Here is a 24,489-nt window from a genome sequence, read left to right as displayed (position 1 = left end):
ATGATGTCATGCTAGAAGACATTAGTTACTCTGTCTTAAGAGAAATTACTCAACGCTTCTCAATAACGTATTGAATTTTGCTAAACAGTGGATGAAGGAGTCATAGTTGAGCCAGACCAGGCTCAAGAGTCTGTGTAAAGGAGTTACCCACAGACAGGAGGGAGGGACAGACAAAGAAAAGAATGGGAAAGAAGTTTGAAACTGTCAGGCTTGCTGCTACTTCTGCCCATTAGGAAGCAATAAGTGAGGGCTGTTGCTGACACAAGAGGTCATGCTACACCACAGCAAGTGCCACCTAAGCCCCAGTTCTTCATCCAGTGTCCCTTCAAAGTGCTCTTGCAATCTCATGTAGCTCTGAAGTTGTCACCACCTATGCAATGGTAATGCCACCAACAAAGGGGTATAAATATCACAAATTTTTTTTTCTTTCCAGAAGTGCTTAAACACACTCACAAAAAGATCTTGCAGATCTTTCCTCATGATGCCTTTCCTCATGGTTCTAAAATGATAAGGAATTCCCTTTGATTTGGTATAACCTATTTAGATGTGGTTTTAAATAGCTCTCATATACCCCTCTATTATTTGAAAAAATGTATTAGACCTCATTTCAAAGATTTGAAATACTGAGATCAGACAGCTGAGAACTCTTGGATTTCAAACAGTGATGGAAAAAATCCAGAGATCTGAACATGCATCTCAGCTTCAGTTGGTGCAGTCATAACATAGCCTTACATTCACGTGAGTCTTTGACTCCTGCAAAGATTACCAGTCTTAATGTTGGAAGCATATATGAGGTAAGACAGCTGGACCCAACTTTGTCAACTAAGTACAGAAGGCTGTAGTGTCATCTCTCATGGATGTAAAAGATACTCGCATATGTTTAAATATTAGTGGAATGAATGAAAATACAATTGTGTGCTGATGCATCTGATGTCAAGACTCCTCAAGACAAAATACAACATTTTTTTATTCTTTTACAAAAAAATATATTAAATTTCAGCAATAAATTTATAACACTTAAATGACAGCATGAATGTTCCTTAGAATAGCTTTTAAGGCATTTATTTTATTTTAAAAATACATACAGTGTAATGCCATTAAAATATTAAATAAACACTTAGTAAAGTTTGTGGTAAATGAAGCAAGAAGTTTTGCTGTTCATTTTTATTTTTAAGAGTTATCTCAGATGTATCAGGGCATATGTATTTTACATTGGCATCACTCAGGTTTTGATAAGATGTCACTATAAGAATAGTGCAGATATTGAGAACTTCACACAGGAGACTGCAAGTCTAAAAGTGTACTGTGTTATGTCACATAGCTGGAATTCTAGACAGAATGCCATGCAAACAGGTATAAAAATGTGGAGATCTCACTAAGCTTTTAAAGTTGCACCTGGACAAGAAAAAAAAGAGAAAAATTTGTCCTGAAGGTAAACATTATTCACCGATAAAAGGAAACAGCCTGAAGTCAGGAACTTGTTACTAAACAAGCAAGCAGAGTAGTTACCTAACTTAGAAAATATTTTCCAGCTATGTTTTGAGGTAGGAATTAGCAGTGAAAATGAAAGAATGACAATGTTTTGCTTATGGGAGGCATACAATCCCAACCGTAAATAACATACTTTTTCTTGCTAAAATTAGAATTTTTTCTCAGTAAGACTTAGGGGCTATGGGAGATTTATTATTATTTATACCTATTTCAATTAAACACCATATCATTTGTGTTCCTAAATGGGAAGATATTGCCTTTTCATTCCTTGCCTTAATCAAAATCTGAATATGACAGTCTCAGCACAGAAAATTCAAAGTGGCTGGAGAGAAATAAACATAAATTCTTTCCAGCCCTGAAAGAAGATTCTTTCTGTAATTGTGGCAAAATAGCTGTAGCTGACTTAGTTTGAACTTAGGTAAGGATAAGCAGTCATACAATAAGTAGAGTTGCATTCAGCCATCCTAGTTCACCAATTTTGGACTAATTACCAGCAAATACAAAAAATAGAAAATGGGGTTAGGACCATAGGAAATGGCTTCAACTTCCAGCTGCATTGTCCTGCTGGTTTCTCTCATGCATCTAAACTGCAGCCAAAGCTGCATTTTTTTCCCCACAACCTCTTCACCTGCCTTGGCTGTGCCTGTGATAAGTGGGCTGAGCTGGTGGACACTGAAGATGCACAGGAGAACAGCAGTTAGCATTGGGTCCTTTTTGTGTGCCTGTTGGTGGAAAATTATGAGTTTACAGTAAAAGAAAAAAGGTATTTCTGTGAAAAAAGCTACTTGTTTAGTATGTTAATTTGGATGAAAAGTTTTCTGAGGATCTTTGAAAAATTTGGTGACAAGCTGCAATGACTGGTAAAAGAGACAGCTTTCAGGATCCTTAGCCACCCAGTTTAGATTTCATGCTATGTGCCAGTAATTGTTCTCTAATATTACAGTCTTTAAAATGAGATATGTGACAAACTTGCAGAAACTGAAACTGGCTTTCAGACTGGCCTGCCTTTTTTGACCACCACTTGCTGGACTGTTTCACCAGGAACTGAAATTTCAGTTGGCCAAGTTCATGGGACAGTAAACATCTTTTGAATCTCCTCATTATGAGGAGATTCTTTTGGGTTTTAAAGGCAGCAACCTTACAGGCAGCAACTGCAAAGATTATGCTGACAACATGATGCCCATTACCAAAAGCTGCCTAGTCGAGCATGAGAGATGTGCAAAAGTATGAGGGTAAAGTGTGTGCCGTAGTGATGGGAGAAGAGGGCGAACACAACTGGACTGGTGTGTAGGGAAGTGTGTTGGGGTAAGAACAGTCCTCTTCCATTCATGTCCAAGTTATGGATGAGGATTTTCGTGTGTAAACGGCTGGGGGGGCTAAACCTAGAATGCGTGTGCATAGCCTCGGGGGGGGGGGGCCGGGCGGAGAGGAGCGGGTGGGTGCGGAGGAGGGGGAGCCAGGATTGCTGTTCTTTGCCTTCCTCCTTTCTGCTGGCCCGTCCTGACATATGACACCGATTCTCAGAGGAGCTTGCCCGGCTTCTCTCTCCTTTCTTCACAGAGCATCCATCACGGAGGGCAACGCAGCTGCCAGGAAGCCCAGAGCAGCATCCTGCATCTCTGCACAGCCTTTTGCTTAGAAGCACTGAGGTAAGGACCCCTTGCCCTCTATGTCTGTGTCTGTGGGCATAGGAATTCCCACCCTAAACTATCAGAAGCCATGAAACCCTGCAGACAAGGCTGTGTTAGGGAATTTTGAGAGTCAGATGACTTATGCTCTTCTTGCCACCCAAGTGCCCTTTTGGTATGCGCTGTAGCTACCTGGGGAGAATTTGCAGGGAGGTGGCAATGAAGTGCAGCAGGAATGATTTATCAGACCCTGAGCAGCCTGCGAGCTGTTCTGTGAGGCCAGGACAAACAGTTATAATCTCTTCAGAAGGAAAAAGTCCTATCAGCAGGTAGCTGTTGAGCCTAGGCTCAGCACTCTGGCCCCAGGATTGCACAGCAGGTACATTCATGCCTTGACAGCACCCTCAGGATATGAGTGCTCCTCCATAGCACTGCTGAGGCCAGGGGACTGGGAAGCAGGGAGAAATGTGCACAACCATCAGTTCTTAAGCAAAGAGAACAGGGAAAAACTGAGGTTTGCCTCGGTACCTCCTTCTCTCCATGTCAGCTATGGAAAAAGCAGGTTTAGAAAAAAACACCCCTGTGAATTACACTTGGGGTTCACAGTGCATCCCCACAGATACAGCCACGGCCGAGGTTTTGGAGAGCTACAATACCAGGCAGTGAGAGAGACCTGAAGTGTGTTTGTAAAAGTCTGTCTCCAGTTTGTCACGTGCTAGAACAATATGCACTAGGCTTGAAAATCATTCCACTATGTCTCTATTTATTATTTATTATGTGTTTTTTAAACTATTTTACACAGAGAAAGCAAAATCAGCTTGTTTTTAGGGATGGTATTTTAAAATACAAGACTACTAAGCAACCTGTTGAAGTAAAATTTAATCATGTTTTATGATCCTTGTACTGCTGTGCTTCTGTATTTGTGTTGTTTAGGAAACAAACAAATTATGCTCCTCAGATTCTGGTGGCTTTTCTGGATACTTGAACATCATGAGTTTTTAGCAGAAAATCTCAGGGAAGAGAAGATATATGGACTGAGAAGATCAAAACCTAAACACTTTTTGTCAAATATTGCAGAAAATTATCCCAGCTCAAGTGATCAAGGTGAATATTGCAATTTTAAAACATGTGTGATTTTAAACATCCTGATTGATTTGTATTCTGGACTTTATGGTAACTTGTCTTCTAAGATACTTATAATCAGCTAGGTTTGCCTCATCCTACATTTGCACATGCCTTATTTTTGCAGTTTTGTCTTTTTACTCCCGTCTTTTCCCTGCCTTTTTGTGTATTTCAGAAAAGGAGATAGCATCTGTATTTTGTTATAATGTGGCTGAGAGCCTATTATTGTCACAAGAATAATAGCCCATATAACTATTTTCCTAGAAATAATGTCATCAGTAGTTCAGAAAATTAGTACTGTACAGACCCTGCTTTCAGAAATTTTTGTCACTGGATGTGAGTGTTAGTACTAGGGACAAAATCCAGCTCTGTCAAATCACATTCCAGCGTCTCGTTCAGTCAGGCTCATTTTCTTGTACATGACTTCCACCTATGTTGGTAGGATATACAGCAAAATACCAGGCAAGATGACAGAATGAAATTAAAACACTACAACATTTCTCATTTCATACTACATGACATCAACACACCTTCAGTTTTTTATTCCTTGGGACATCTGTTCTGGAGCAAATCCCTCAGCCTCTATCAGCTCTGTCTTCACAAAGGGCTCACACTTGTGAAGACAGATGCCATCAAAAGTTTCCGTAATTCCAATCCTACTCTTGAATCCTAAAATACATGGTAAGGGTAAAATAAGATTTAGTATGAAGTCACACCATTCACCTGCATACCTATTTATTCTAGATGAAGACTGTGTTCTGGAAATTGCTTTTTTACTGGACAGCTCCGAAAGTGCTAAGGACTATAATCATGAACAACAGAAAAAATTTGTACTGCAAACAGTAGACAGAATGAAAAGTCTTCAGCTTAGTTCTGGACGTACCCTTCGCTGGAGGATGGCCTTACTTCAGTACAGCAGTTCTGTTTTCATGGAGCAAACTTTCCATGACTGGAAAGGTCCTGAAGCATTCAAATCCCACATTGCTCCCATCACCCACATAGGTCATGGCACCTATACAACTTATGCTATCACTAATCTTACCCAACTCTACATGACTGAAGGGACTTTGGGTAGTGTAAAAGTAGCCGTGCTTTTCACTGATGGAGTGGACCATCCAAGAAACCCAGATATTTTTGCAGCTATGGCTGATGCTAAACACCAAGGAATTGTATTTTTCACAATGGGAATGACCAGAGTAGCTGAGGAGGTTAGCAATGCTGCCAAGCTCCGGCTCCTGGCCAGTGTCCCAGCATCCAGGTTCGTTTTCAACCTCCAGCAGAAAGAAACTGTGGAGAAGGTTCTCAAAGAAATGGTATGTATGAAAAAGAATTTGAAATACTGTTAGAAACACATGTAAATCTTGTCTTATTTCCAATATTTTGAAAATACATTTCTTCAATATACCATTGAAGAAACTTGTATATTTTATATGTTGAAGTGGCTGACTTATTAATGTTTACCATTGCAATTTTAGCAAATTATGGATGGATAAGGAGAGTCAGTGATTTCAGTTAATAATCTATAATAAGAATTGAAAATATTTAAATTATTTTTTAGAATGGAGAGATTGCAAGAATGTTTCTCAGAAATTAAAGTTTAATTAATGTTAGTCAACATATTAATTGTATAATTTAAAGAGCTAGTTGCTGAATTTATTTATTTTCACATTTTGCAGTGTCTTTTCTGTAGAGTTGGATTAAGACTAAGTTTCTAATGTTTTCAATATCTGCCTTTTACAGAAAGACCTGTTTGAGGAAGAGGTAAATATTTTAAATATTTTTTTTCCTGTGTAGACCTACTGCTTAATACAGATATTTGCAATTCTATGGAAACATAATTCAGGAAAACTGATAGTTCAGGAAGGTGGTTAAATGCTAAATCTAATGGGATTGTCTTCAAGTTAACCATGTTTTTGAATTTGCAGAACAGAGCTTTCATTTGCTATCCTAAGGTAATTTACTAATGTGTTTAGTAATTAATAACTTATTAATTTACTAATAACTAATGCAGTTTGCTAACCTAAAGCATTTTCAAAGAAAAAGAAACAATGTATGAGTATTCAGGCTAGCAAGAATTTGCTGATACATTTTGAGTGTCCTCTAACAGACTCAGCACAAAAGAAAACATTACACAGAGCTGAAGACAGGGCAGTTCTAACCCTTAATCCTCTTTCTATGTGAGAGGGTTTAAATAAGGGTGAGATCTCAAAGCTCCACTACTGCGTTTCTCCAGGTTGACCATGCTGCATCACCCTGACTGCAGGCATTGATAGGTCTGGCTGGCATTTTGTGGGGAATAAAATTAGTTTTCTTTTTAAAGATGTTAGTGCTATTTAAGGCATAGTTATCTCAGACAAAAAATATTCTCCTAAGCAGCTCAAGCAAAATGCTAAATAGTATGAATGCTCACAAAACTTTGAAACATTTCATTTTTCGCTTATTTCTACTGACACGTTGATTTTGCTCCACCAATATAAAAGTAGTAAGACACTCAGTGTTAGCCTTGGAAAATACATTGTGACTAATCTGGATATTCAGATAAGAATGATATTTAAACTCTTCACTTCTAGACATCATCAAGATGAGCGGAGGTTTAATAAATAACTAAACCAAAAATAAAAGTGACATTCCTTATCCCACCTTCAAAAATAACTCCACTATCTGTGCTAACTCTGTATTTATGTCATGATCTTGAAGTTTCAAAAATATCTTAAAAATCACATAAATACATACCATAATGATGTCTGACTGCAACACCCGACGGTAGAGATGACAAGAGAAAGAGATTATCAAGTGTTTTAATGAATTGCATTAACTAAATGAAAGTATATATTCATACATATTTTTTTAATAGATCAAGCTATAAACAAAAGAGAGCTAAACTGTGAACTATCCTGCATACAATGGAATTAAGTAAAGGAATGTAAGATGCTTTTTCACTTCATCTTCTTGGCTATCTCTGTAGTGCCTAGTAACGAAAACAAAACAGACACAGCTTACCCATAAACTGACCTTGTGAAGAGTCTGGAAGTAAAGCCATTATCAAGATGATTGAAATTTCAGGAGTAGGAATGGTACAAAATTTTGGATGGAGTGTAGGAGGCCACATTCTGGATGAGTGGTAAACTGATAGTTGAAAGATTTCTGTAAAACATGTAAATGTAATTTCTAATCATTACAGATGTATTTAAACTAGCCATATAGTAACTTAAAGGAAAAGTCTGTGTGTTTTCTATCTCTTCCATTGAAATGTGCTGATCTGTACTATTTTCATTCAGTGTCCCCAGGCTAACAAATGTAACTGTGAGAAGGGGGAAAAGGGCCTTCCTGGTCCTGCTGTAAGTAGCTGTCATTTCTCAAGTAACTGATACATAGTATAAATTAAAATTTAATTCACTGTTGAAATTTTTAAAAGAAATTATCTGAACCTAAATCCTGAGACAACAAAAGTTCAAGGGTCAATGCATACTCCTCCACAGTTACATTGCATGAAAATGCCACAATAGCAGGAAGTGCACAGAGAGACCTCAGAATGCCACAAGACACTCCCCCTGTGTGGGAACAGACAGAAGGAAGAACAGTGTGGTGTGATGAGGCTCTCCTTTTAGCCACAGCAGTATGAAAGGTGGAAAGGAACACATTTCCTGTTGCAATCTGACAAGACCAGCTGGATCTAACTAGCCTCAAATCAAATATTAATATCCAAAAAGTTTTTTAAAAGCAAGAGACAGCACAAAACGCTGAAGCACTAGGAACAACTGAGACAAGAATAAAGTGGACTGGACTTCTTTCAGAATACTCTTAACAAATAAAATCCCTTAGCAAATCTAGGGGCTTGCTTCATTCGAGGTTTGATGATCTAAACTGCAGGGCTTGCATTTCAAAAAGAACTGAATGATCTGATATTATATCCCTGACACTGAACTAAAGCACTGTAGTACTTTATAGCCCTTGCTCAAGGTGAAGGAACAGTGTCAGAGTTTGAAAGAGAACCCTAGATTTGCCCATCCTCATCCTTTTGACCTGAATATACTATTCATACACAAACAAACAGACACCCTGGGTTTATGCAGCACAGTACAATGCACTTTAATTGAAAATGTACCCTCTACTCTGTGCAAACAGTAGTTTTATTTGGGTTAATATTTGCTGTCTTTACTGGGAAAGTGCGGGTATTGCTTACACAGAAGCATACACCCCAAAGAGCTCAGAACACAAAACATCCACTTAGTAAGCTGGGTAGTTACAAAAACAGCTGCTCACTTTTCTTCAGAGAAGAACTCAACAGTTTTGTTTATAACAAAAAAAAGAGAAAAATGACTGCCTATTGAGTTGGTCCTGCTATTCCCAGATACTCAATTTCAATGTTACAGTAAATGCAGATATTTTGAGAAATAAATCTATAGGAAGCAAATACCTTAACTTTGAGAAAAATAGTATATATATTGTAAAACAAAATTATTTTTACTAACATATATCATAAGAATTGTATTTTGTTGTTTCCAGGGTAAAATGGGTCGCACTGGGGATGAGGGAGCTCCAGGCCTGAAAGGAGCAAAGGTGATTGGTTTTTTAGATTTAGGAGAAAGTTCTGTCTTGTCCTCATTTCACTGATCATGATGCTGAATTATTCATAGGGAGAGCCAGGTCTTAATGGAATCCCAGGACGAGATGGAATAGAGGTAAAAAAATATTTTTTTCCCTCTTCTTCTCCAGTGAGCATTGTTCCTTTAAGGCAAAATACCACCTTTTTTTTGTTTTGTTTTGTTTTTCATTGTTATAAGAACAAATTTCACTTCTGGTTTACCATCTAATGATTCATTGGCATTAGAAGTACTGAAAACATTCTCATAGCTTAACGAAAATGAGTAAATCCTTCTTAAATGTGGTCTAGAAAATACTCTCCAATAATACATAGTACCTCCAAAACATATAATTGTTCTGATATGATAACCTAAGAACATTACAGAAATTGACACTCTGCCTGCATCATTCTGGGCTTATTTAAATTTGACAAATAAAGGACCCAGTGTATAATAGCAGGGAAAAATGTGAATGAAATACATATAGGAAGTAAGTGTAGGACCAGCTTCTTAGTGCGTAATTCTCAATTCATTCACATATCAACCTCTCTACTTTATGCTTTCTTATTTATTCAGTACATCCTTTTTAATTAGTGACTTTTTCTTGTTTTCTTATTGTAGCATGCTGCTCACTAAGATGGAAATATGAACACTTCTTGATCTCTTTTTGCATCACCAGAATCCCAGTCTAAAATGATACATTCATACATTACCCATACAATAGCCTCTGCCATGACTAAAAGGTTCAGTACTTTGAATCATATTGCCATATTTATCAGTCATCTTTTCTATTTGAAATGCTATTTTTCTGAAGAGAGTAGAATATTAAGGAAGCCAATACTCATGTTCCTACTTTGTGGTTCTATATTGTCACAACCTGCTATGCTTTTTTGTTTTCCCAGGGGAAATCTGGATATAAAGGAGAGAAGGTCAGAATTGATGCCTACATCCTTGTTCTATTTATTATATATAGTATTTCTTCTAAATACTAGTAAGGAACACTAACATCATCCTAGCAGCTGCTTCACAAGCTGTAACAGAAGATGCAACTGTTCCTCAATGAACTTGCAGCACAATTGCTATAATATGTTCTGACTAGAATAACATTTAGGTTTTCAACTAAAGCACCTAGAGAATAAGGATGATATGCCAATATAACTCATAAGTATTTATTCGTATTCCTTTCCAGGGTGAAAGAGGTGAATGTGGAATCCCAGGAATAAAAGGAGACAGAGTAAGTAGCCATGAAGTTGCTGTGTTTCCAAGAAACAAAGTTAAACCAGAAAAGAAAATTCCCTGAATAACAACCATGATGATAGACTTCAGGCATATATTAGTTCTAAGGCTGAAGGAAAATGACAGCTGACAGCTTTGAAACATGTAGTGGGCAAGAACACCGTTTTTATTAACTTGCTTAGTTCTTTCTACATTTTCCTATGATTCCTCTTAAGGCCCAAGGCTGAGCTGTTTAAAACAATGGTAAAACTCCATTCTAACAGAGGCAGAAAGCTTGAAATGTAAGCAAAGAGAATGAGAAATAAAAAAGAAAACAAATTTTCATTCTTTAGTACTCCAGTCTTTAAGATTTAGTGCACAATTGCTGTAAATATTTCAAATAGAGCAAATAGAATTTAATCTTGGATTAATGGTCCTTGATAATTGACTCTGTTCATCATTACACTGTATTTTGATGATCAGTCAATTTAAAAGTATTTATTTAATACTTTGTGGCTGCTGAGCTTCTCCTAAATTTAGTTTCTATTTTAATGTAAAGCTATCTAAATAAGACACCTTTGTAAAAAGTTACCTAAAAGTGGTTTCGAGAAAATCTAAATGTACATAAATATATCTTTTTTTTTCAATTATCTTTCAGGGCCCTGAAGGTCCAGTAGGCCCCCAAGGAATAAGAGGGATTCAGGTAAAAAAAAAAAAAAGAAAAACCAACAATAAAAACAACAGTACCTGGTTGCCTGGGATTCAAAGATCTGAAATAATATTATACCCTTACTGACATGGAATCTTTGAGTTGCTGAGTTCAAGGCACCCAAAATCTATCTTCCTAAATAGCAAAATTAATAAGAATTTGGAGAAAAATAAATCATCCTTATAATTCATTCAGTCTCAAAGATCACAGCAAATACAGTTCAATAAAAACCAAAATCACTCATTTCTCTTTCAGTGTCTTAACTATTTCATTCCCTCAAGAAGTACATGGAAATTCTTTAGTCTCTTGTCATCCCAATACTCTCAGACTGATGGCCAAGAAGCTTAGCCCATCATAGATGTTCCAGTAGATCTTGACTGTGGATTACCTTTAATTGTATTCAAAAAAAGGGAGAGCTAAATTCTGTCCTCAAATACCAGAATCAGCTCCAACTGGGTTGAGTAACTGAATATATTCATGCATCACAAAGCAAAGCTTCAGTTCTGATATGTTTAAAACTCTTATTTTCATGCAGACTTCAGCAAATAATAGATTGTTTTTCAAGCTGGTATTTTTATGAAGGCTTGAAAAATCTCATTGAAACCACCCCTGTTTTAATAGGGTCTGCAAGGACAATCTGGAGATCAAGGGCCTGAAGGCCTGCAAGGATCAAAGGCAAGAACTGCTTAATTTCTTCTCTTTATTAAGGTTAAAAGGTATTAATATAGTCTCACAACAATTATGATTTTATCCTTATATTCTATACCCTTCCTGTGGATGCAGTTTAACTTGACACAGATAGCAAATTGTGTAATTTTGATATTCTACAAGGTCCTTAGGAAAGGTATTACTTTGCTCTTTGTATAAAGTTCAGGTCCAAATCACACTCCCATCTTTATTAATGAACAGTTAAAATATGGTAGAGTCACAGAACACTACTTAGCATTGCATTTCTTCAGTTTTCAATTTAAACCTTTTTTTTTTTTCCCTAAGTGCCAAACAGGAATTCTGTTTGGCATCTCAGATCAAGTCTTTTCTTGAAACTGAACATTCTCAAGAATTCTATAGTCCAAAAGGAATACTGTCATGAAGAAAAACTTGAAAATAAGTGTATAAGGGATATTATTTGTTATCTCCCTTAATATCTTCTTTGCACCTGCTGGCCAACAATGATACACAGAACAGATACACAGTTGACTTGTCAAAATTTACATGATATGAAATATTTTTCCTTTTGCTTAATCTCTTATTTTTGTACAAGATAAATTATTACAAGGGAATTTTGAAGCATTGAAAGGATGAACAGATGAAGTACTGCGTAAGACAGTTCCAATGGGTTGAAATTCAGGATACACTAAAAATTAATCTACAGTGTGAGTTAAACTGATTTTCCTACACACTAATTTATAAGCAAAGTTATTTTCTTTTCATTCTTTGAAAGGGTGAAAGAGGTCACCCTGGGCCACCTGGCTTGCCTGGAGAGACTGGAATAGGACTTCCAGGCCCAAAGGTACAAAAATCTCATCCTCTGTATTGCATGTATTGTAGGCTAAGGACCAAGAGAGCTGAGCTAATAGACTTGCTGATTCACAAGAAAATTCAAGACCGTATGCGCTGGTTTTGTGGTACTGGAAAGGTATTTTATATGTTATCAAAACTGTTTGCAAAGTTGCAAACAAAAAGTACATTTTAATTTTATACTTTAAAGGGTTTTTTTACAGTAGTTGTTATGCTTGACATAAACTCAGCCCAAGAAGAGTATGGATAGGTAAAAACACATCCAGAGAAATTAACAGAATAATAAATAAATAAACAGAAATTAACCTTTGCAAAACAGCTTTGTTGTTTTAGATGACTGGCATAAAGAGAACAGAAACTACATGATAGAAATACTGACTTCTTGGGAAAGGACAATGAGTGATACATGACTGGGCATACGAAGGGAATAATTAATCTTTTAGACTCAACATTGTCTTCTCAAATGCAGAATTGAAGCTGCCCCTAAAGCTGTAAAGCTGCACCAGTTTAGTGCCAGTTGGGCTTTGCATAGTGTATGACTCTGAGGACACTCAGATTTTCTCTGCTGTTCCTGTATTCTCCTACATGTAATATTTCAAGCACAGAATGCCTGATTAGTTGTTATACGCTGCACAGATAAAAATACCTAAATCAGGTGTATTTAAAGTACATGTTTCTTTAAAGGGTAACACTGGTTTGACAGGAAGACCAGGACCCATTGGCCCACCTGGAGCTGGTGAGCCAGGAGTTATGGTATGTCTATTTTTCTATTTGGTGAGAGGCAAGCAGGACAGAAAGCAAAAATTCTTCATGCTTTCCCATAAAAATGTGTGCTAAATTATACCATCTCTTTTCTTTCTTCTACTATTTCTTACTCTTATACATATTATGTTGTCCGACTCTCATTTCCCTCAATAAACTGGAAATGTTTCCAATTTCTTAACTTTTCTAATTATCCTATCTCCAAAACAAGTATGGAAATATAACATCTGATGCAAAAGCACAGAAATAAATAAATCTGTCCCCTCACAGATTTAATAGTGTCAAATCCCTATGTGTTAACTTTGAAGTTATCACTAGAACATTAACATCAGCGTGGCTTTGAGGAGGAGACTTTCAGAATTTATAGTAGGTTTGGTTCTGAAGACTTTTCCTTCTTTTCCTTCCCTTCCTCTTCCTGGCAGTTAAATACTTGATCACTTTGTGGTAACTCAGAAAACCAGCATGTCAACTTTATGGTCGTTTCTGTTTCTACATATCAGGCAGCACCTTTTACCGAGCTATTTACAATACAACAGACTTAAATTCATTTCTCTTCACCCGGTTGAAAGATTTCTAGTGCAACAACTAGGGAAATTTTGTTCAGTTTTCTCACAAGTATCTTTTCCCCATTTGACACGGCAAAATTTGGAATAAACATTTCATAAGAGATGTTCCCATGAAAAAGAGAATGATCATTTGGTAGGTGAACTGACTGATTTCAAACCTGATTGAAAATACATGACTGGAGAGCAGTGAATTCTTGCTGAAGAGCCCAAGGAGAAGAACATTACAAATAAGGCTGGTGGTGGCAGTCTGTCCTAGTGGGGCAGTGACGCTTCCAGCGTCTCTTCAACACCACAGAGCAAAGACACACCCTGTGGGGGAAGAGGTTCCTGTGATGTGAATCGTTCATAGCCACAAAAGTACTGCTATAAAAAGAGATTCTGATTTTTTTTTAATATTCTAAATATGTTTCTTTTATTTATTTTAAAGTTAATTTGCTTCAAAAGAAGTTCCTTTTAATGGCTTAATAGAGCACAAATATCTTTACCTCATAAATAATTCTAGAGCTCTGTGCAGAAGGAGAAGCATATTTAGGCTGTGCAGAGACAAATCTACCAGCATTCTGTGATGTATGTGTAACCTCAAGCAATAAATCAGAGAAAAACACCTCAAGAAACAGATGTGAGAAAACCCTGTGAAGCAGGCTCAATATGCACAGGAGTTGGACATGCTTTTTTTTGTTTATTTACCCATTGTGCTTGTACCAGATCTGCCATCAGAAAGACAAGGTCATGCTATCTGCCAATTGCAGGCAAATCTCTCTACAGTTACATCTCTTTCAGCATTACTCTGCTTGAGCTTTAATCTGGTTCTGTCTCTTGTGATTATACTGATACAGTAACAAGGATTAGCAAGTATGTGTAAAACTGAAATTGAGGGAGTGAAGAAAAGGTAAGGAATAGAAATTTCATTTATATAATCTGTGATCCTTTAGTAACCTGAAGGGTATTATTACTGCTACAGGCCAGACTGCTCATCACTTATTCATTGGCAATGCTGTGTTACTGCATTATTTATAACAGATCACAACTACACCAGCATTTGAAGACATGCTTATAACAGACAATGACATGGAACACACTGCTGTTCATTTGAGTGATTAATAGATACTCTAAGTCACTTTAAACTTATGTTAACAGGGGCCTCAAGGACCACAAGGTGTTCAAGGAGAAAGAGGTTCACCAGGAGAAGGGCTTCCAGGAGCAAAGGTACAGCAGTCAAAGGATTCTAAGACCAGAGCAGCACCATTAAATGAGTGCATGACAAAACAAGTCCATAGAAGACACAGGAATCTGAGAAAGTACCTTGTAAATTAATATTAAAATTTGCCATCAAACAATCCTATATATTTTGATGGAATTCACTTGGTCGAAACATGACTTGTAGGCCCAGCTAGCCTTTGGGGCCTGTAAAACCAATATTTAATTTACCTGATGCTTGATTTGTGGGATCTAAGCCTGGAATGAATTCCATAATTTAAAAACAGCTTTAAACATTTGACTTTAAATAAAATACCATAAAAAAGTTCCTAGATGAAAAATTTAGCATTTTGTTGTTGGGTTCCATTCTTAATCCTTATATAGGGAGATCTTTGCTGTCACTATAACAACAAGCTTCTAAGCTTCTTGCATACCTCAGCCACTGGCTTATGCATTTTAGCAGAAGACTGAATTCAGTTTATGAGAAAAGAAAGGTTCTGACAGTGGTAGTTGTACCTACATGGAAGAACTTACTAGAAGATTCTTTTGCTGCCCACTGAAAACCAATTCCTTGGCTGAGTTGTCATGTTGCCGTTTGGTTACAATAGCAAAGTGACACAGCTTGTACATTAACTGAATGAGCAACTAAACAGCTTGCTCATTTTTATGCAACCACCAATTGTGCTTGATAAAACAGTAAAAAATGGTTTCACAGATGCAGAGCCAAACTGCCTCTTCACTAAAAATCTTAGGATTTCTGCTTAGCATAATACTGCTGTCAGCCAGATTGAAATGTAATTGCTGCTAGCAACATAACATCTTCAAACATCCAGTGTGTATTTTATGATCATTAATTATATAAATTATTTAACCTCATTGTTGATGGCTTGTATCTGCTTGGCAGATCTCATGAATGAAAATTAACAAAAATACAATTTGAAGAAAATGCATTTCAAAATCACTCAATTGCCACTGAAATACCAATTCATGTAGGAAGAAACACTACAATTAATAGCTAAAACATAGCAACAGGGCACAGTGGGAACAAGTATAGATGAACGCACAATCTAACCAAAACTATTAAGCAGTTGAGATGGATAGGCAGAATAAAATAATCAAAGTGAAATTCTGTCACCATTATTGGAACTCTTCACGCTATAAAAAATGTACTGCTTTTTACTGCCAAGTCTGACCTGGAGCCAAGCATGTATCAACAGAGTCCACATGTATCTCTAATCCAATCTATGGCTGCCAAGCATGTCAGTTCTTTGCTTTTAAACACATTTTAAATAGGTGATTTATTAACCTAAGCAAATTTTACAGTTGCTTTCTTCATGACTTTTTACTACCAGCTCACAGTTTAGTAAAAAGGATAATGAAGGCAGATGTTCTAAAGCATCAGGAGTAAAGAATGTTATTTTAAACACAATCCTAATAATGTATTTCTGTCAATGTTAAAATGATGGAATTGTTTACTAAGAATAGAAAATATCTGTCTGGGGTGTAATTTTGTTATCCTGGGTGATTTTTGACAATTTATACAATCTAACATCTGCATCTATGTGTTTTATTAAGAGAAGTACAGGAAAGCACAGTATTTGTACCTTAGTTAGTAACTGGCACTTTCCCCAAGACCACTGTTTGTAAATGAACATTTACAACGACAGTAACATTTACAAATAGACTTCTACAGCAATACAGTCAACCTGGTCTTCATTCTGGCAAATGCCTAGTGAGAGCCAGTTCCTCATAACACCACTTCAGTGAGATTGACCCACACTTTAATGAGATTAACCCATGAGAAAAATAAGCAGAATTCAGTTTTTAGTTAGTCTCCATACTCAGCCCTACAGACATTTCAATCAGTTGTGGTTTTGCCATTGATTTGAGAGGAAGCAGAACAGGACCTTAAGTAATTGAGGTGGGCAGAAAGATAAAAAAGAAGCTTATTCAGCTCCTTCATCAGCAATTTCAAATTGCAGGGCAAACTCTTTTGAAAAGATAATCTCTTCAGTATCCTGGAACACAGATCCAGGAGCAGTTTTTCTGGTTCTTTTCATTTTGGTTTTCATGATGACAGAGCAAACACTGTCTCTAGTTACTTCATAGAGAACAGCTGTGTGTCTTCACGGTTAACATCTTATTTTTTCATGTAGGGAGACCGTGGCTTTGATGGACCAAAAGGCCCTCGTGGACTTCCAGGCATCAGCATAAAAGGTGAAAAGGTGAGCAATAAATACACCAGGAGATTAATGGAGCGAAAAAAAATCTAATACAGGGAACACAGGGTTCATACTCACTACATAAGGTACAGTGAGGCAAGGAACCCATTAAAGACACTGAATAATGTGGTATTTAGTTGCGATTTATGCCCAATAAATCCATTTTAACATCTCCTCATATTAAAATAAGAGATGTTAGAAAAAGCATCAGATTCTGTGTGAAAGTTAAGGTTTAAAAAGGGAGATAGATACTAGAAGTTGTTTGCAACTGAACCAGTGGGGAATAAATGCATGTATGAAAGGTAAAAGGTCAGATCCCCAGCTTTCCTGACTTCAAAGAGAAGTTAAGTCAACATGTACTGACTAGCATGGGGGTTATCCCAGATTGTTTCTGTATCTTTACACTACTAGGCAACTGCACTTTGTTTGCCAGGGTGAATGTGGTCCTCCTGGTTTACCAGGATCAGTTGGATTACCTGGAATTGGAATTCAAGGAGAAAAGGTACAATCTTCCCCTCACCCCCCACTTCAGTGTATAGTAACAGAGACTATTTTATTTTTAATAAACACTTAACTACTCTTCTCAGGGAGTGGAGGGCCCAAAAGGACCACCTGGCTCTAGAGGGCTACCAGGACAGGGGATACCAGGACCAAAGGTCAGGGAATCTTCTGAAATAAAAGCTACTGTGTTTTTACTGTTATGTTTTATGATCAAGAAATGGTCTGTCTCTATACTTACCCAAATTAAACTGGATGGCTGAACACCAATGTAAGTATTAACAGAGATGCAGGAAAATATTCTATAATATTCTATATTAATATTATAAACTGTACAGCAGATCCTACTCCACTGAAAAGCCATGGTAATCTAATGCCATGTCTATTTATTTAGGATTTTGCTTGACTCACACAGAAGCTCTCAGGTACCACATACGAAACAATGAGCTGCATTTTGCCTGATGCACTGAGAGGGTTGTTTGCTTTGAGCTTGCACTTTCTTTGTATCAGGTGAAGGTACAGTAAACTTGTTACAAAAAGTGGTTGCATTTGAAAGAGAGGACCATCCCAGTTTCCAATATCATCTCTTATTCCCACTGTACTGTTTCCATTCCAGAAAAATATATACATAGATAGATTAGAGATGGACTGCCTTCCTTGCAACTTCTTGCTACTTATTATCTCACCTGAATTTATGTATCTACTGTATCTAGACGTTAAAAATGGTCCAAGGTGTAAAGGCAGACTACTTTCTCCGAAGAAAAATTGTCAGAATAATTTAGCCTTAAATGATTTGCAAAATAAATAGCTGTTAATGAAAGACATCACCCTAGGTGTTTGGAATGGAGATTTAAAGTCATTTCCTGAAAGATGTGACAAAGTTCAGAATGACTGAAGGCTATTAAAGCATGGTATAAAGGAACTAGAGGTGTAAGTGGGTCAAGTGTTTGTGACAAATAAAGAATTTTGCAGTATCAAGTATCACCTCTTACATTTTAATTAACTGTGCAGGGATATGTTTGCCACTGCTAAAAAGTAAAAAAATAATAATTAATTGTCTGTTGATGTCATATATGCTCCTGAAATATCAGCTCTTCGGCAGGAAAGATTCCTGGGGACATACAAGGATAGATTTACAACATTAATAATTTCCACCGACAGCTCTTTAGTGACAGCTCAGAACAGGTGGCAAATTCCCAATCTTTGTGACCAAGGGATTAACACATCTTACTATAGACAATATCACACTAATCTTTCTTAAAATTTAAGCAATGAAGCATATGCTTTTATATTTTTCATAATAATGCTGTTAAAAACTAATATCTGCTTAAGGGTGAACAAGGCTTGCCAGGAGAGACTGGAGTGCCAGGAGAAAGAGGTATTGGAGAACCTGGTTCTAAGGTACATCATTAATAGAGGAATTATTTAATCTGTTTATTAATTTAGATTATACATTTATATTTCCTGAGTAACCTTTCTAAAGCCACATAAAAACAGGTTAGCAATAAAATTTAAATTCTTAGTATTTTGAATTTTTAACACAGACTTTCAATAACCTCCAGATACGGCAGCATTTTAAATACCCCTATCCTATAAAAATGTAATAAGAGTTTTGGTGACTGGAAATTTCCACCTGCCTGGCTCATGCTGAAATCATCAGTGTACATGGCTCACCTACAGCTCTGTCCAGAAAACCACCAAGAATTTTAAACAGCTGCCAGAACTCACAGTCACCAGTGTAAGCTACGCTGTAGCCAGAGAGGTGAAAAAAAGCCCTGAATAGTGGTTATTGTGCTGCTCCTTTCCTTCTCACACAGAATATGATGGAAACAGGGCAGCTACATCCTCACACCTTCATAGGAGAAACAAGCTGTGCTGGTGGACAGAAAGAACACCGCACTGCTAAGAGGAGAGGAAGCTGTAAGCAGATTGTCTTAGTGCTAAAGTGCCCAAGATAGTACCCAGTCCCCATGTCATTAACAGCCAGATTAACATACAATATGGGAATAGATTAAAAAGTACTTTTGTGACAGTGGAAAGGCACAAGGCTGTCCTGTCTTTGCTCTTGTTTGTTAGGGATTTGTGACAGGGACTGGAAAAGAAAAGAAATTATTCCATTTCTCATTTCACAAAATACAGTAATGCTGATTGAACCTATGTGACCCCAAATGATCCCATTTCCTCTAAAACCAGGTCAGGCTCTTGAACCTTACATAAGTAATAAATAATTCCACTGACATAAACTGATTTGCATTGATATTCATCAGCAAGATATCAATCATTGTGCCACAGTCAGTTCTATCTGATATTTACTTCAAATGTTGCCACTTAATGAAATTATAATGAAAAAATATTTTAATAAATTGAATCATTAATAGCTAATAATTATAATTCCATAGGTAAAATGCACAGTTCAAAACAATCAGACAGTAGGATGGTGCTGAGTAATGAGAACAGTCTTTATAAAACAAGACTTCAGTTCATATGCATAAATGTTTTCTACAAATATATTAAAAGTTTAGGAAAAAAAAATAAATAGATCTCCTTAATTCAGAGAAGGAATAGTACCAAGTCTGCATTTAATAGAAGAACTTACTTTTTACTGACATCAGGGTGAACCAGGGCCTTCAGGACTGGCAGGTCTGCCTGGTCTTCCAGGAGAAGATGGAGCCCCTGGACAAAAGGTTGGTTCATCTCTTTCTCCAATCTATCTGCTTCAGCCCAAGCTTTGCTACTGTTCTCCCTATGCTGACACACAAACCTAAAAGAGAGAGTGCTCATGAGCAAGGGGGAAAGTACCACATTCTTTTCAGCAAAAAAAGTCTCATTCAAATATACGTTTTTTAGAAATTGATTAAATGCCCTGCAACTCAGAAGGGAAACCACAAACATGACTATGGGCAAGCTTTCATGGCCTTCTGACTGTTTTTAACTAGATTCAGAAAGCCCATTATTTAAGGTTATTTACTCAGAGCATCCAGCTAAGGAAAGCACTTAGGAAATGTGCTACTTCACGCATCCCACGTGTTGTGGGAGTTGTTGTATTCAGTTGCTTGCTTCTGAATATGGGAAAAAAAACCCTGGACACACCTGACATCAATGGGAGTTTTGTCACTGATTCTAAAAGGTCTATGGTTTTAGTGAACTTATTCAAGAGAATACAAACTTTGTCTTTCACCATTGTCCACGCAGTGCTCTGAAACTCTCCTTTGATTTTCCTATTCAAGGGTGAACCAGGGTTGCCTGGTCTTAGAGGGCCTGAAGGTTCTCCAGGGATTGGAATACAGGGGGAAAAGGTGAGGATTTCTTACTAAAGGTGTCACTCAAAATTGTAATGTTCCAGGAGTAGGTTTCTCAAAGACTTCTTTTTTTTTTTTGTCTAATATAAGTAACCAAAAAAATATTATTCTGGACTCATAGTTGTTTCATTTTCATTGTAATTATTACAGCCTAATAATCTGCCTGAACAGCAGTTCTCCCTTTAGAACTTTATACTATTCTTAGCTTTTATGGTCAATCAGATAGGGCATTGTGATCAATTCATTGCCTCTATTTGCCTTCAAATTTAAAAAAAAAGTAGTAGCAAGTGAATTATATTTTCCTGTTTTGATTATTTTTCTTAGTATCTTTTTTTATGTAATTACTTAACTTACTTTTCAGACACAATTATTCAACCTTCAAGATTCCTCTTGGCATTAATTTTTCTCCCAGTATTCTGTAGTAAACTGGTTTATTTCATTTTGGATGAAATCTATGTCATTTTAATTGCACAAATCCAAAACTGGACAGTTACTGATCAGAATTGCCAATGATGACAATAGGAACAGCTCATGTGCACCACCTACAAATATAAGTTTGCTATCTTTCATTGACATTTACAACTGATTTCAGTTAACACATTCTTAAATTATTTGGCATGTGTAACATTATCTTTTTCATTTTTCTAGGGAGACCAAGGACAGAGAGGAATACGTGGATTAACAGGACCAATAGGAGTGCCTGGACCTGTTGGAGCTAAAGTGAGTTTATTACTATATTACATGTGTAAAACAGTCTCCCCAAAGCTGTACATTGTTCCAGATCTCACATTCTGGAACTACTGTTCCAGAATGCACTTGCTTCATAAAAACTAATTTAAAAAACAATCAGCAAAGGTTTCTCTTAGCAAGAATCAAGGTGGTCCATATGGACATCTAGCAGTGTTTCTTAAAAACCTTTGCATTTACCATATTGCTTCCCTGTTGGTTTAGAAAAAGTAAAGGTACATACTGGTATTTTTATACTAAAATATTTGAGGAGATAGTATGGTGTATAGCATATAAATATATGACAGGATTTTATTTTCCCTTACACTGACTCATAAGTGATATTCTTTTATGGATTTGGAGTTTCTGTTAAAATACTCAGTACTTACTGAAGGTGAGATAAGAGCTACTCCAGGTTTCCCCTCCAGTTTCTTATTCTTTCACTATTGATATACACAGGAGTATTTCCACAAAAAAGAAAAAAGAGGCAAAAAAAGTACACTGAAAGAGACATTTTAAAAAATCTGATCTAACAGAAATGTATATATGCTTTCAGTATATCTACACAGCTGGGCAGAGTATCTTGAGCACTGTATGTGGTGCATACAGTTTCCTGAATACAGAAAATAAAGGGACTTCTAAAAACGTTAGTTCAGTGACTGAGAAGAATGTAATTTCCATGGAGAAAAGAGAATATGGTTGTTATCAGTTCTCAAAATAGACTGATCTCTGCACAGAGTAATTTACTAGAAATTCTAATAGAATTTTCATGCAATTAAATGTAAATTGTTGCATAAATGTTTTCTCCATGCAATGGTCATGCTCACTTTCAGAAAAATCCATTGTTTTTCTCTCCTACCTTCACTGCAGGGGGAGCCTGGTGCACCAGGACGTTTTGGAATGCCAGGCCCTCCTGGAAGATCTGTGCCTGGACCAAAGGTACCATCCACATTCCATCTCCTAGTGCTTAGAAAAGCAGGGTGAAAACTGAAGTAGGCTATGTTAATATTTGTGTAAACAATTCCAGCCTTATGAAGTCAACTAAAACTTCTTCCCTATGAACAGAGTTGTGGATGGTATCCAGTCTAGTTACCACTATGCCCTGGTATTAATTGTATGGCAGCTTGAGGTGTGGCCTACCTTTGTTCATTTCTTTATTTTGAACAACCTTGCATGTCAAAGTACTTCTGTTTATCTATTTATTATTTCATTTTAATTTATGCTTTTGGTGTTTAATGTTTGCAATAGCAATAAATAAAATTAGCTGTTATGTTCATCATATATGAATTTGTACAAAAGAAACCCACAGCCTGTGGTGTTTAATAAGACAGGTAACCAGAGGATTTATTGTCTTCATTGCAGGGTGACATTGGGCTACCTGGTCTTGTTGGGCCAATTGGAGAACCAGGTTTTGGGCTTCCTGGGGCAAAGGTAGTTCCTGAATTATTAAACTAAATTCTGATACAACTGTAAAATAAGGCAGGAGGATTTCAGTGAAGCAACAACAAAAATCTCCCCGGACGGTCACAGTGTTCCACTGAAATGTTCCACAGTTCTTAATGGGTACGTCCTACAACTCTAGCAGAGTATAAGGATTTGAAGAGCTGGAAAACCATGGATGGTCAAGCCTCCAGAGTCTGTGAACTGTAAGCAGATGGCAGAGAACCAGGAGAAGAATGACTGTTTCTAACTGATGAGTAGTGAATTCAGAGAGAACACCCTATTAACCCTGCTTACAACAGCCTACATGTTCATTAGCAAGCAGCTAATTTTTCTCAGCCAGGCTCCTTTGCTTCATTCACACCTTTGACACAGGGTTATAGTGAAGAACATGAATATATAGCTAATCTCTAATGGCTTTCATCTACTACTTTTCTAGTACTGCCTCAGTGGTACCTAGATTCAACTCTTTTAAGCCACTCTTCATTCCAGAAAAGATTTTGTCTGAAGACCAAGAAACTCAGGACATGTGTTTCTCCAAATATACTGAAACCTACCTGCCCCTCCTGCACCCATTTTCTCAGTGAGTTTGACAGTACTATTGAATACATCCCTAATCCCTTGTTCTTTGAGTGAACTGAACAGAGAGACAGAAGCATGAGAAACATGTGACAATCTCTATCCCCTTTTGATCAGTCAGTGGTTTTCAAGATTTTACATTTATTTTCATCAGAAGGAGATTATGCGGATGGAATCACATAATTTTCTGGTATAGTCCAGCTACTTCAGAGAAATTCATGTTGTCCCATTTCTGGGGATCTAACAGGAATTAATCAACTGGAAGCACATCCTTTGCTCATCTCTCTCCCTCAGCCTTGAGCCCCCCAAAGCTCTTTTAATTGGGCAATACTGCATGTTCCTGTGACTATGTTCTTCACTTTTTGCCATTTTTGTCAGCATTATTGGCTCTGCTTTGGCTTAGTTCTTAGACACACAACCATACAGAGTAAAGCCCTAAAGGGTAAAGCTTTTTACAGCCTAATTTTTAAAATTTATTTTTGCATGGGTCTTTTCTTGCCACTGTTTTAAATGCCCATATTTTGGGTAGCTACAGGAACAAATGCAATCTTGATCATCCATTCTATTGCAACTGAGCAACTCACTGCACCCCTATGGCTGGCAGGGTTAAGGTCCTCTGAGTTTTCTTGGTAAATCTGTTCCTGAGATACTCCAGCTGTCTGGATCCATGAAAGGAGTTTAGTTGTACATTTCTCATAGGAAGATCCTGTTATACTCGAAAGATTTAATTATGTTCCACAACATTATAGGAAAATAGAAATTTAGAACAAATGATGATAAATATATGGGGAATACAACTAAAGTAATTTATTCTTGTATGTAGGCCACAAATGACGACAGAACTCAAAAAATATTAAAATTAGTGACTTAGGAGAGAAAGGTCCTGCAAATCATGAACACTATTAAATGTCACGTGTTTAGTCCAGGATTAAAT

At 36.9% G+C, this 24,489-nt stretch overlaps 1 protein-coding gene across 1 annotated transcript in view; it reads left to right on the top strand.

The window, feature by feature from the left end:
- Window positions 1-2,698: 2,698 nt before the first annotated feature.
- Window positions 2,699-24,489, top strand: part of LOC134047441 (collagen alpha-1(XXVIII) chain-like) — a 32,558-nt gene continuing 10,767 nt past the window's right edge. The window contains exons 1-23 of the mRNA XM_062498580.1: window positions 2,699-2,774; window positions 4,053-4,223; window positions 4,986-5,554; window positions 5,982-6,002; window positions 7,520-7,579; window positions 8,748-8,801; window positions 8,879-8,923; window positions 9,727-9,753; window positions 10,014-10,058; window positions 10,698-10,742; window positions 11,370-11,423; window positions 12,190-12,258; window positions 12,951-13,019; window positions 14,732-14,800; window positions 16,948-17,016; window positions 17,447-17,515; window positions 17,601-17,669; window positions 18,844-18,912; window positions 20,124-20,195; window positions 20,739-20,807; window positions 21,459-21,530; window positions 22,407-22,475; window positions 22,899-22,967. Of these exons, the coding sequence (XP_062354564.1) occupies window positions 2,699-2,774; window positions 4,053-4,223; window positions 4,986-5,554; window positions 5,982-6,002; window positions 7,520-7,579; window positions 8,748-8,801; window positions 8,879-8,923; window positions 9,727-9,753; window positions 10,014-10,058; window positions 10,698-10,742; window positions 11,370-11,423; window positions 12,190-12,258; window positions 12,951-13,019; window positions 14,732-14,800; window positions 16,948-17,016; window positions 17,447-17,515; window positions 17,601-17,669; window positions 18,844-18,912; window positions 20,124-20,195; window positions 20,739-20,807; window positions 21,459-21,530; window positions 22,407-22,475; window positions 22,899-22,967 (2,001 nt within the window). The remainder of the gene's footprint in view (window positions 2,775-4,052; window positions 4,224-4,985; window positions 5,555-5,981; window positions 6,003-7,519; window positions 7,580-8,747; window positions 8,802-8,878; window positions 8,924-9,726; window positions 9,754-10,013; window positions 10,059-10,697; window positions 10,743-11,369; window positions 11,424-12,189; window positions 12,259-12,950; window positions 13,020-14,731; window positions 14,801-16,947; window positions 17,017-17,446; window positions 17,516-17,600; window positions 17,670-18,843; window positions 18,913-20,123; window positions 20,196-20,738; window positions 20,808-21,458; window positions 21,531-22,406; window positions 22,476-22,898; window positions 22,968-24,489) is intronic.

Source organism: Cinclus cinclus, chromosome 9 (assembly GCF_963662255.1).
Source record: "Cinclus cinclus chromosome 9, bCinCin1.1, whole genome shotgun sequence".
Lineage (NCBI taxonomy): Eukaryota > Metazoa > Chordata > Aves > Passeriformes > Cinclidae > Cinclus > Cinclus cinclus.
The sequence above is the reverse complement of the archived record's forward strand: the minus strand, read 5'-3'. Positions and strand labels throughout refer to the sequence as shown.